This window comes from Manduca sexta, chromosome 20 (genome assembly GCF_014839805.1).
Source record: "Manduca sexta isolate Smith_Timp_Sample1 chromosome 20, JHU_Msex_v1.0, whole genome shotgun sequence".
Taxonomy (NCBI): Eukaryota; Metazoa; Arthropoda; class Insecta; order Lepidoptera; family Sphingidae; genus Manduca; species Manduca sexta.
Genome location: NC_051134.1, coordinates 14,531,415 through 14,543,668, shown reverse-complemented (window position 1 = coordinate 14,543,668; position 12,254 = coordinate 14,531,415). Strand labels below are relative to the sequence as shown.

The 12,254-nt window shown below is 34.2% G+C and overlaps 2 protein-coding genes across 3 annotated transcripts in view; one reads left to right on the top strand and one right to left on the bottom strand.

The window, feature by feature from the left end:
• LOC115447612 (histone-lysine N-methyltransferase 2C) overlaps positions 1-3,495 on the top strand; it is a 39,658-nt gene extending 36,163 nt beyond the window's left edge. The window contains 2 exon segments of the mRNA XM_037440799.1: positions 184-366; positions 843-3,495. Coding sequence (XP_037296696.1) covers positions 184-366; positions 843-935 — 276 coding nt within the window. The 3' untranslated portion in view covers positions 936-3,495.
• An 814-nt stretch (positions 3,496-4,309) lies between these two features.
• Positions 4,310-12,246, bottom strand: LOC115447607 (GTP-binding protein SAR1b). 2 transcript variants are annotated; one of them, XM_030174749.2, is made up of 5 exons: positions 12,055-12,246; positions 11,705-11,754; positions 10,690-10,809; positions 8,700-9,001; positions 4,310-6,455 (listed from the first exon to the last, which is right to left on the bottom strand). In XM_030174749.2, exons 2-5 carry the CDS (start codon positions 11,745-11,747, stop codon positions 6,339-6,341), a joined length of 582 nt encoding a protein of 193 aa, XP_030030609.1. In that variant the 5' UTR covers positions 11,748-11,754; positions 12,055-12,246; the 3' UTR covers positions 4,310-6,338. The 2 variants fall into 2 exon arrangements, with proteins under 2 accessions (XP_030030609.1, XP_030030610.1); XM_030174750.2 differs by lacking the exon at positions 12,055-12,246 and adding an exon at positions 11,842-11,951.
• Between the last annotated feature and the right edge of the window lie 8 nt (positions 12,247-12,254).

The following is a 12,254-nucleotide window of genomic DNA, read 5'->3' as shown; positions in this document are numbered from 1 at the left end:
CTATTTGAAAAAAAAAAGATAATTTAAACGTTAATATTACTCAAGACACGTTCCTCAAACCCCACGTTAGATGCTTCCGAACTAAAATCTAAATTTTGGCCAAGAAATATCTCGCCCAGAGCCCAGATTCTTCTGAGTTCTTTCTTGCCTAAAACTTAAATATTGAAACATCGTGTGTGGTAGAACCGCGGCATCTACATGTTCCGCCTGGACGAGAGGCGCGTGGTGGACGCGACGCTGTGCGGCGGACTCGCGCGCTACATCAACCACTCGTGCCAGCCCAACTGCGTGGCCGAGACCGTGGAGGTGGACCGCCACCTGCGCATCATCATTTTCGCCAAGCGACGCATCGCGCGCGGCGAGGAGGTACTACTTGTACTGCCTAATATGCCATATACAGGTCGATTACCGAAAGCTGGCGTCTGCAGCACATTCAGAAGCTGCGCATGAGTTGTTTTGTGACGCATCGCTCACGCTAATTATAGCGTGGTGGTTTGTTCCCATTTGACATCTATGTATGTTTCCCTTCAATTTTAATAATATTGCTTCTAATCCTTTATTAGTCGTGTTAGAATAGATAATAATTCGACTACAGCGGTAACACGTAGTCAGAAAATATCGGAATGTTACCAATAATATTATTATCGGAACAGACATATGAATGTTTGTATGGAGATAATTTATAATTGTAAAATTTTGAAATTATGACTGGCAGAGATGCTGTATGAGTGACGCCTAGAAGCGGAAATGGTACTCCACAAGTTATAGATGTTGCGTTTACATATTAAAAGTAGAATCAGGTTCCCTCTAAACTGGGTGTTTATGTCGACTTTTATTTACAGCTCGCGTACGATTACAAGTTTGACATAGAAGACGACGCGCACAAGATCATGTGTATGTGCGGCGCACCTAACTGCAGGAAGTGGATGAACTAACTAGCTAATACCAATTACCTGGAACATAATCACGAATTTTACGACTTCTATAATGCTAGGAAACATAGCGATATAAACATTAAAGGCAACAAATGTGTGGACTACTGCATGTGTAGGGCTACCACCACTTAAATACGAAAGCTAGGTAAAAAAGGGACATAGCGAACATTTGGGTGACATTTATTTTTTCATACATAATAAATAATAAAATCCGAAAAATTAGGCCTCGTGTTTCTGGAGTTGGCAGCCCTATTCATGTGAAATATTTTTACCTACGATAGATTTTTTTCTTTTTGTTATAATATAATTTTGTCAGCGAATCGTCATTTTGATGGGGTTCGGTTTTAGCTTAAAAAGGCTATGAAAAAAAACTAGTTTTATGTACCAAAGTGAATGAAATTTTATTGACGACGGATGCCAAGGGTGTGCGATGAATTTCACTTTATAGGCTTATGTGTGATTTAACTATCAATAAGACAATATCCGACAGAGTTTTATCGATAATCTTGAATTTTATAATTCTGTGTGAGAACGGAACACAATTTTTGTAAATAATATTATGATTGCTAAGGACACCGTTGTTGTTGAATTTAAATGTTTTAGATGTGACAGTTTTACTATACTAGTGAGTACATATAGTTTATAAACTTATTCGTTTTTAATTATTATTTTTTTATGTATCGATGTTCCGTGTTGCTCTTCATATTGACATATTTATAATTTTCATTTTCCAAATTGTATCAATATTAGCGTATACGCAATGTATACTATGAAAATCTCAGCAGTGACGAAATGTTAGGTTAAGTTACCAAATAGTCTGCATTTAGTAATCGTAGCACAATCGTTAGTTAGCGACGTAAACGTTACCCACCCTACGCTGTTAACAATATTTAGTCAGTAAACGTACGCCAAAATATTTACAGAAAACTTTGGACAACTTTAAAATTGTAACCAACTGTTTTTAAATAGAAAGTGAATTGAATGCGGTATATATGTATGTATAAAGTCAAATATTGTTTGTAGCGTAGGGCCATTGACGCCACGATGTGCCTGACCCTGTTTCGTGTGTAGTTAACGTGGTAGGTTAGTTTTGAGGACCACCACACGACGCGTTTAGGGTTCACGTTTTTGCGTTCGTTTTGCGTGACGTGTCGTGTTGTGTCGACTGTTAGTTTTCGCTGTTTTTATGTATATTTCGCCGTGCACGCATCTCTAATGTATTCGGCCACCAGACACCGCGATTTTTTATAAAATTCGATTTCAATTTATATTCAGGATCAGTGCTATTTTTTTGTATTTAAGTGTTAAGTCATATTTGCTTGTACATATATTATAATAATCACCAGTTTAGTTACAATAATTTCAATTTTCAAATTAATCAGTTTTCCTATTGGTATTGATTTATTCAATTAAATATATTTCATTATGTTGCTATCGGCTTATATTCCAATACCCAGAATAATTCTTTCCTATTAGTAGAATTGCCGAAAAGACTAAGTAACAATAGACATAATAGAAAAAGGTTTTTTTTTTTTCAGAATAGGATGGAGGATGTCATTTCGTCAATTTTAGTGTCTTACTTTAAGACCCTCTCCTGAGCAAACGGTCATGAGCAATCATTCCATACATTTACAGTCTACGAATTACAAGCGGGAATATGCAGATTTACGAATACTTACATAAAAAAAATGATCCTTTTTTTAAAAAAAATACTAACATTCATATTAAATTGTCTATATAATTGTGGTTGCAAATATCAATAATTTTAGTTGCATTTTCATAATGAAACAATATCCATATCATAAAATAAAATTAAACAACTAAAGAAAAATTACACATTGGAAAAATATGTTTAATATTTTTTTTTCTATAATTTAGTATTTAAATTTCGAATATATTTATTTTTATAACTTTTAAAAATACGGTTAGCGGGCCGTTTTGCTGAGAGGAGCCTTAATAATTGTTATGTAACTACATTCATAAGCTATTTCTTTAAAGACAACAGTGTTTAATTTTGTGAATAAAAATATAGTGCGCGTGACGTAGTTAGAATAATTTATGTAAATCATAGTATAGTCGAAAATGTGATATTACCTCACATATAAACGCGCGAACTTGATATGGTGTGATCAGTGATCCTAGTGTGTAATATATAATATCTATCGTGTATATTCGCGCGTATGTAGCTATATATTCGACCGCTGAAGGAATTTAAAAGAATGTAATCAGTAGGAGCGTGTAAGATCTGTTTATAGACAATTTATTGAGATGTAGTTAGGTGTGATCAGCACCAAACATCTTGGTTCCACGCTGGATACCATTACACCAATGTTATGAATTCATGCAATTTATTTTTAAGCGGTGAATGTGCAATAATCATTTACTTTGAATACAGATTGTAAATAACATTTGACAGTAAATTTAAATCTTTATAATCAGTATAGTTTTATGATGTTTTAATGCATTGTTTTGAAATGAAACTTATACTCTCATTGCTTTATCCATCAATCTATTTATTTAAAGCATTCCCACGTATTTTGCATTAAAATGTTGACGAAAATTTGGAGAGTTGTTGGTAAATTTATTACTTTAGAAATATTCTATACATTAGTATTTTTATTGCATTATTTTCCTATAATTAAAAATCTAATTAGTATAAATGTGGTATTATTAACATCCCGAACTATATCCTAACAGCAAGTTGGTGTCTACATGTGGGGTATTTTTATCAATTAATTCTAGCAATCGAGCCACTTCAAAAATTACAATCAGGGCGCAATAGTATTATCTATATATATTGTACTAATATGTACATAAATACTTGTTTGAACGCCCTTATGTTGGGACTTACTAAATCGAATTTGAAAAATTTTCACTAATAGGAAGTTACACTGAATGAATCCCTATTGGATTGGATTGGATTAATGGTACGCAGGAGATATTATAGTGCACAAGTGTGTGCGCAATACACAGGTGCACCCTCTGTTCCTTCACTCTCATAGTTCGTTGAGACGGCAATCCGACATGAGCTCAGGCGCAGGACCAACGGCTTTACGTGCTTTCCGAGGCACGGGGGTATCACACCGCCAACCTCCTGACTCCGAGGTGGGACTGAGTAATTTTTAAGATGGAAAAATCCAGTTACAAATAATTTTGGCCCGACCCGGGATTCGAACCCAGGACCTCAGCGCGGCAGTCGTACTTGTACCGTGTACATTTACAACTACGCCACCGAGGCTGTCTAAAGAAGCTACACTATTGAGTGCTATAGGCTTTATCCCGAAAAACATTCTTCACGCGCGCGGAGCCGCGATCAAAAGCTAATATTAAAATAATCATATTTAGTACAGGATAATTTAAATAAAACATCAACATTATTTCATACAAATTTTATTACAAACTGGTTTTGGACTTAAACTGCAAATAATATACCAACATTCTTTAAATAACGCTGGAAGATCCAGCAAAGTTGATCGCAACAAACCAATGGAAACGGCTCGTCCGGCGAAGCAGCCCGGCCCAGTCACATAGCTTACACCTTACCTGTTACCCGGCGACACAACTAAATAATACAACTCGTTTGAATAGTTAATTTATTGCAAGGAAAATATTCTATATACGATTTTCAATATCATTAAAGTTTTAAACCCCATTGACCTCTTCCGACCAGCCGTTTCCTACTTTACAATGTTTACAAACAATCCGAATAAAAATGATTGAAATAATTTACAAAAATATAACATTTGACGAAATTAAACACGTACAACACAATGAGTGCTACCTGAACATATAGCCGAATCAAATCTATCACTCAAAGTTGGAATGAGATAAAGAAAATAAATATTAAGATTTCGAATAAAATTCAATTATATTTTTACATATTAAAATAACAGATGTAACACATTTGCTGTAAAACAAAGGAATTACTATAACATTAATCAAGAAATCGTAGCGAGAAATTATTGACCCATAGTTAAAGAGAAATTTCGTCTTATATGTGAATTAATTGAAATTTTCCGTTCGATGGCGGTCCGTACTGTACAATATACATGTGTGCGTAGTTTCCATTGTTCCCAAGATAAGTGCAAATATATTACGTCTGTTATTAGACAATTTATATTTGTAAATGACATACATTATGTATTTGATTTATATGAGACAGCGGCGGTTTGCCGAAAACCCGACTAACTCGACACAGAACCCCGAGACAAAAGCTTTTGAACATGCTGAATGTGGTCTTTACCCACAAATCACATTGCCGATGACAATGATATTGCTAGTACACAAAATGATCATTAGCCTTGCACCATTACCTTAATAAATTGGTTTCACAAACCTAACAGATTCACGGAAATCTTTTGCTTAAACTCTTTAGCGATACAGTATTACAGCCAGACAATTTACAGCTAACATGGCTGAGATATTTTTAAGACGTAGTAATATATTATCTCGCTAACTAGTAATGCTTGGCTCTCGCCCAGCCATCAAGAATGTTTAAAACTTTTGTACTATTTATGTCATATTTTATAAGTACTCATTGAAGGCAATCACATGAGCAGAGATATATAAAGCAAAATTCAGCCAGCTCACCTCTATTCGATTTTATATATACACCTACAAGTGAATACAAACTATGTAAGATTATATATAACTGCAAAACCCGACACAGTTGATGGAAAGAAACATGAGGTATGAGCATTGAAAAATTTATTCAGTAAAAATATAAAATAAATATGAATAAACAATGCATTGTAATGAGTGATTTCAATAGGAGATTTAAGTTCTTGCATTACTAGTAAGCGAGGCATGCTCACGTCGTACATGCTACGCCCACAATGACGAAAAATTGCTTCCGTATGTCGTAAAATTAACACTAAGACACTTTAGGAAGATATTATCTACTACGTAACATGTAATTTATGACAGATGGCGTCATTTGAAAAGAAAATAGTGAAATACTGAGAGCGACATTGAAAGCGAACTCAATGATGAACGTCACGCATTCAGCTGCTCACAAACTGACACATTTCGATTACAAGATGCAAACACAGCTACTTATCACTTACAGCTCGCAAATCCTATACCTTATCACATTCTATGTCATCCACTTGTTAAAAGTATCCGTTAATTAACACTGCAAGTCACTTGAGCAATGTATTGCTTGGGAGTGTATTTATTACTTACATAAATTATTTTATTGCTTTTATCACCTCGTGGGTGAGAGGCAAACATTGTTAGAAGTTCTGTTTATGTATTAATTAAATTATAAAAGTAATGAATTAGCCAAAATATGTTTCGTGTTGTCGAGCCGGGCCGCGGTGATAGGTAGCTATGTTACGGGAAGCGGACGAGTAGAAGCGAGCCGTGTTGCGGGGCGGAGGGGGCGGAGGCGACGCGAGCGGCTCAGTCGATGTACTGCGCCAGCCAGCGGAACCCCTCGCCGTAGCCCTGGCGCTTCAGCACCGAGCACATGAACAGCTCCAGCGGCCGCCCGGGCAGCTCCGACCGCGAGACCTTGCCCTGAACACAAACAAATTATCATGCAACAGATACAAAATAAACCAAAAAAAAACATTATTAGTCATAAACAAAAAAAGTAGTTTTTGATGTATACGGTAAAATTACCTTTTTCTTGATGGATATAACAGTATTAATACCTGAAACCCCGACTTTTTGGGTTGTGCCTCTCTTTTAACACATACAATTTATTTTCTAAGTAATTTAATTAGTACACGAATATAACTATGAATTATGAGTAACGAATACACCAAAATAAGTTAATAATCAAATAAATTATAAATAATAATAACAATAAATATCTAAGTATTTGAATGTTAGTTAACAATTTTAAACACCAGACACATCTTAAGAATTTTATTCTCTATTGGAAACCAAGTGTATTAGGGCTTTTGTTTACAAGATGCCTAACATGATAAATTTAGTCATAATTTAATTTACGTTTTTAATGTTATGATCGTGTATAGTTCCTAATAGTATTGAACACTCATAAATTACTCAAATTCGTATAAACCTTGCAAGTGAGTATGCAGAATATATGATCTTAAATTTTCTTGAAATTTCATTTTGGTACAAAATATTAATATATTTATCTTAATTATATCAGCCGCTGTTCCACAGAGATATAATATTTTAGCGGATGTGTATTTGACGGACGGAATTTATCGTTTTTTTTTTCATTTCGGTTTTATAAAATGCAATATAACAAAATTTATACAATACATAAAAATGCGCGGCGATAACCAGATCAATAAACGTTAGATAAAGTTGATAAAACAAGTACGCAACAACGAAACTACTGTTTCAAGATATACGTATATATACTGGTGGTAAGATATATTTTATATCCGCCCGGATAGCAATCACCGTACTTACGGTGTTAAAACCCGTCATAGTGGCCCACGTAAGCGTGTCGCGTTCCGGTATCAGCCTGTGTGCATCCGATTCCAACAAGCCGGCATAATTATGCCGACAGCCGAGGGGTAATCATTTCTCGTCAGACAACATTCCATTGGACTCCACTACACTTACAATCAGGTGCAGTGGGGACTGCCGTGTCCATATAAAAAAGATATTATATACATATATCAATATTAAAGACATCCATTAAGTAATGCTCCAGTTATTATGGTTAGTTGTTTACTTTCTCTAATTTACCAACCATTATCTAATTGACTAATAATGACATATTTCGTAACGAACGAATTAATTGTCATATACAAGAGTTTCTGAAGTCATTTGATTCGTACATTATTTATGCAATACTTAAATCTTATCCTACAAATATTACAAATGCAAAGATTGTGAAAATATTTGTATGTTGGTTAGAAGTAGGTAAATGGAGTATGAATTTAGATGAAATTTAGCACGTCTATTTTTATTTATAAGATAGTCTATCTTTCAATTATTATTTAAAAGGGTGACTAATATTGTTTTCATGGGTATCAAGAACTATGACTGACTGACTTAAACAAATATTTGCAGAACATATAAATAATTGTCTCAGTGCAAGGCTCGAAGCTAAAATAATCAACAAATATCATAGTTTATTTGTATTTCGGATATGAAGTCTATAACGTGATAAAATAAGGCAAATATTCAAGGTAAACAAAAATGCTAACAAATGAATATTCAATAAAATAAACATAATACGCATACATTCAGTCTACGCTCTATGATTCGAGGACACGACCTTATCAAGAATATAATAAATATTGTTACATAACTAGTGTTAAGTACGACGTGTGTAAAGTGTTTAGAGGGCGACGGTACCGTGATTGAGAGGAAGAATACGCGCCGGCGAATACTATATTAGCTGTGAAACGTGCGACCGCGGGATTGGTTTCCGCACGGACAAAACTTTGAGTGATTCACTAACATTTGTCTTGGGTCTGGACAAAGTTAGGTAGTCTATCGTAAGCCCTGATTTCAATATTTCCATAGTACCTCATTTGAGTGTATCCGATACTCATAATTAAAGTCGTATTCGTGCATTTATTTATTTATTCGTGCAGTTATTCACTAAAGTCTAAAGCGGTATCAGTGGTGGAGGATTCATAAAACCCGATTCTATGTATTTTAATTATTTGCAGAGTGCATATTAGTTAGTACCTATATGTCGTGTCGGGTGCCCTTTCGGAAAATTTCACCTTCGCCACTGTGCGGCATTAGTCTAAACTCTATTGTTATTGTGGGACCTTGTGTCGTTGTTGGATAAAACATAAAACTGCAAAATAAATTGTATACCTTTCCGGTAGTCTGTTGGTACAGGTTGAAGAACTGGCGCAGCTCGTCCTCGCTGGCAGCGTTCGGTTTGTCGATCTTGTTGCCGAGGATGAGCACGGGACAGTTGCTGAGCGTCTCGTCGGTCAGCAGCGAGTCCAGCTCCTCCTTGGACTCGTGAAGGCGCGGGCGGTCGCACGCGTCCACCAGGAACACGATCGCGTCCACGGCGGGGAAGTAGTCGCGCCACACGCGCCGCGCCTGCTGATGCCCGCCCAGGTCGAACGTCGTGAAGCGCATACTACCTATCGATAGCTCCTCCGATGCTGTCGACAAACATTTAAATTGAGTGCTTAGATAACAATGATCCTGTATGAATGAAGTATGGACCATACTCTAGGAGTTGCAGAACAAGAGTTAAGACATTCCATTGTTGAGTTTTGGATGCTGTAAGCATTAATTTAGGCCATAAATATTTACTTAATACTATTTGTACCACAATAGATGATTAAAACACACAAATTGTGCAATAATTCCACTCGTTTAATTTGACATAGGAGCAATAAGAACTAAACACAATGCCGATACTACACCCAAACTAATGTGATTGATTATAAATGGAGATGTTTATTTTGATACAGCAATTATACAAAAATAGGTATAAAAATACTGTGTATGTGTGGGAAGTAAAATCAGTCATTAATATTAAGAGTTGACCTTGGCGACGAATAACAAAATTATTGTAATATTAACATATTTATAGTAATTTTTTTAATATATTTTATGAAGACCATAACCATTTTTATAAATGTGGCTTTATAATCACCATTTGCTTAGTTCATTTTTACTTATATTTCCTGGCTATGGACCAATTTATATACTAATTTCTATTTCATCACTGGATGATATAAAATGTTAGGCAAAAAACATGCATAAATTATAACATACACATTATTAAAAAGAGTTTCTGCTGTCATTGAAGATAAAAAAATGCATTACAAACTATTCAATTTAATATCATTTTCCTGGATGCTAAACTATGTTACAGTTATAATAACTGGCAACAAAATATATTTTAATAATTTATTATGCAGAGTATGCACAAGTTGTTTTGCAGAATATTTATCCAAATGTTGTGTTAAAATTTTCCTGTTTTAATGCATATCAATATTATTTTCCCTTCAATCAGGGATGCACATAAATGAACTTAAATTTGGATTAATTCTAAAACGTAAGCATTATATGATATAGTATCCATTATTATAAAGAAAATATTATTTATGTATATACTTTTTATAAATTGGTCACGGAGAATGTTAGAATGGAAAAATAAGAATTAACAGACAAGTCATAAAACACTAGTTAAATTGATTAAGTCATTGAAAATGAAATCAATAATGATGACAATACCATAGTATAATCTGATCTTGTGCAAGATTTGCATTAGCAACCTTGCATAACATACAATATTGTATAATCCTAATATAAATAATGCATATCTTAGATTGTATGATTTAAATATGTTTCTTATTACACTTTTATAAAAATTAAATATTGGCTGTTATTGAATACATAATTGTGTTACATATATTTACATTTTACAGCATAATTTATGTCCTTCATTTACATTTACACATATATCCACATTATAATGGCATATAATTGCATCTCATATCTTGGTTATTCAATTGACAGGGTATTAATTCAATAATTGCCAAAAGGAACATTGAAGAGACTATAAGATGGACAAGATTTTTTTTAAAATTAGCAAATCCTAGAAAAACATTTTGTAAACATAGCTTCAAACACTGCCATAGGAGGCACCAGCAGTGCTCAGGCAAAGGGCACAAACACTATATGACTGCAAATTGACCAGACCAGGTGCAAGTTTTGAGACAGGCATGGCAACTGTTATTAAAGCTCACATCGGGAGCATAAAAAGGCTAGTCCCGCATTGGTTTTAAATTGTTCCTGCACTAATTTCTTAAGACCTGAAATTAAATGAGCAACTTACTGGGATGCAATGTGGGCACATGTTGGGCCAGTCTGTCATCCTTCAGCATGTGCAGGAGTGTGGTTTTGCCGGCATTGTCCAGGCCCAGGAACAACAGTTTGCCTGATTTTTTCCAAAGACCTATCCAGAACAGATTAATTAAATAATAATGTCTGTTAGATCATAGTTATTATTTTGGTTTTAATACAAAAAAAGCTGTATACATAATTTACATTTTATAATATTAATAAATAAATTTGTTGTTGTGTCAATATGTAATGTTTTAGTTTATAAATAAATATTATAATATGTTTCACAGACAACTAATTAAATTTTCAATGCCAAGAAAAACATGAATTATACCCAAAATTATCTAAGAATGAATTGTATTTGCTCATTTATACTCTGAAATAAATATTAGTCAAACAGCACTTACATTTTCAACTCATAATTTATCAAAATAAAGTCTAAACCAAAACCAACATTGCTGTTCAAGCTATTGAATTATTGCTACCCTGGTTACAAATATTTTGGTATTTTTTTGTGGGCTCCATTTCCCGCACTTAACCCATAAAATACTCAGGCCATTGTGCGTTACATGCATGCAAGCTAAAATATTTAAGCATATTGACACTTAAGGAAGACTGACTTTGTCCACATTTATTGTAATCTAAAAAAGTAATGCTCTTGGTAGTAATTAACCCACACCAATGTATTGCTGTTACACACAAATGTATTTAAGTATTTATGCTAAATGAAGTTCAATGGTCCAGTTTGATACCAAATATGTGTCATGAGCCAATATCAATAATTAAGTATTGCATTGGTCTGGTAATTAATTATGATGAAGCGGTATTTTTATACAAGTTATTGATTATTTGTATCAATAAAAATATTATACGGAAACATTAATTTATGCGATCTTTTGTATGACGCACTACAATTGAAACTCTGATGTGTATACAAAAAAATCGTAATTGGAATCTTATTAGTAAAACTTATTACCAAACGTAATATATACGTATTTTAAACTCACCCAGGAACCCAAGGACACCAGTAAACCAATCCAAGATAAACATTTTGAATCTGGAACGTACGAAATTATGATTATTTCAGATGATCTGCTATATCTTCACAAAGAGCTTATGGCAGACAAGTCATGACTTGCAAAACCTATTGTAAATAGTTGCGTAGGTATTCCTGGCACTTCAGTATCACCGAGTGGGGTTACAAAACGGCAAACACGCCATCACACACATAAAGATTGAAAACGCAGTAAGGCTGCGATATTGAATTGGGTAACATGAATGACACTATGACAGAACGTCAGAGTACGCGACTCGCAAGTTGATCTTTAAAACCACATTATACAATGATAATACTCACTTATTAAAATTGAACTAGATTAACTAAGTCTAAAAGAAGTTTATCACAATATTTCACACTTATTTACAATAATTACGTCGCTAAAACCGACGATTTACTCAGCAGCGAATATGCGATGGAAATACTAATCTGTTGGCAATGACGTACGCTACTTCCGGATGTTGTCACATTGCTTTATTGACGCGATCAAGTTAAACAGT

Bases quoted from the DNA above. Each gene is read 5' to 3' on its own strand.
- LOC115447607 (XM_030174749.2), bottom strand. From the start codon at position 11,747: ATGTTTATCTTGGATTGGTTTACTGGTGTCCTTGGGTTCCTGG. The intron at 9,002-10,689 runs GTAAGTTGCTCA...GTTTGTCGACAG, and splicing joins TGTGCCCACATTGCATCCCA to CATCGGAGGAGCTATCGATA. The intron at 6,456-8,699 runs GTATACAATTTA...GTTTGTGTTCAG, and splicing joins ACCAACAGACTACCGGAAAG to GGCAAGGTCTCGCGGTCGGA.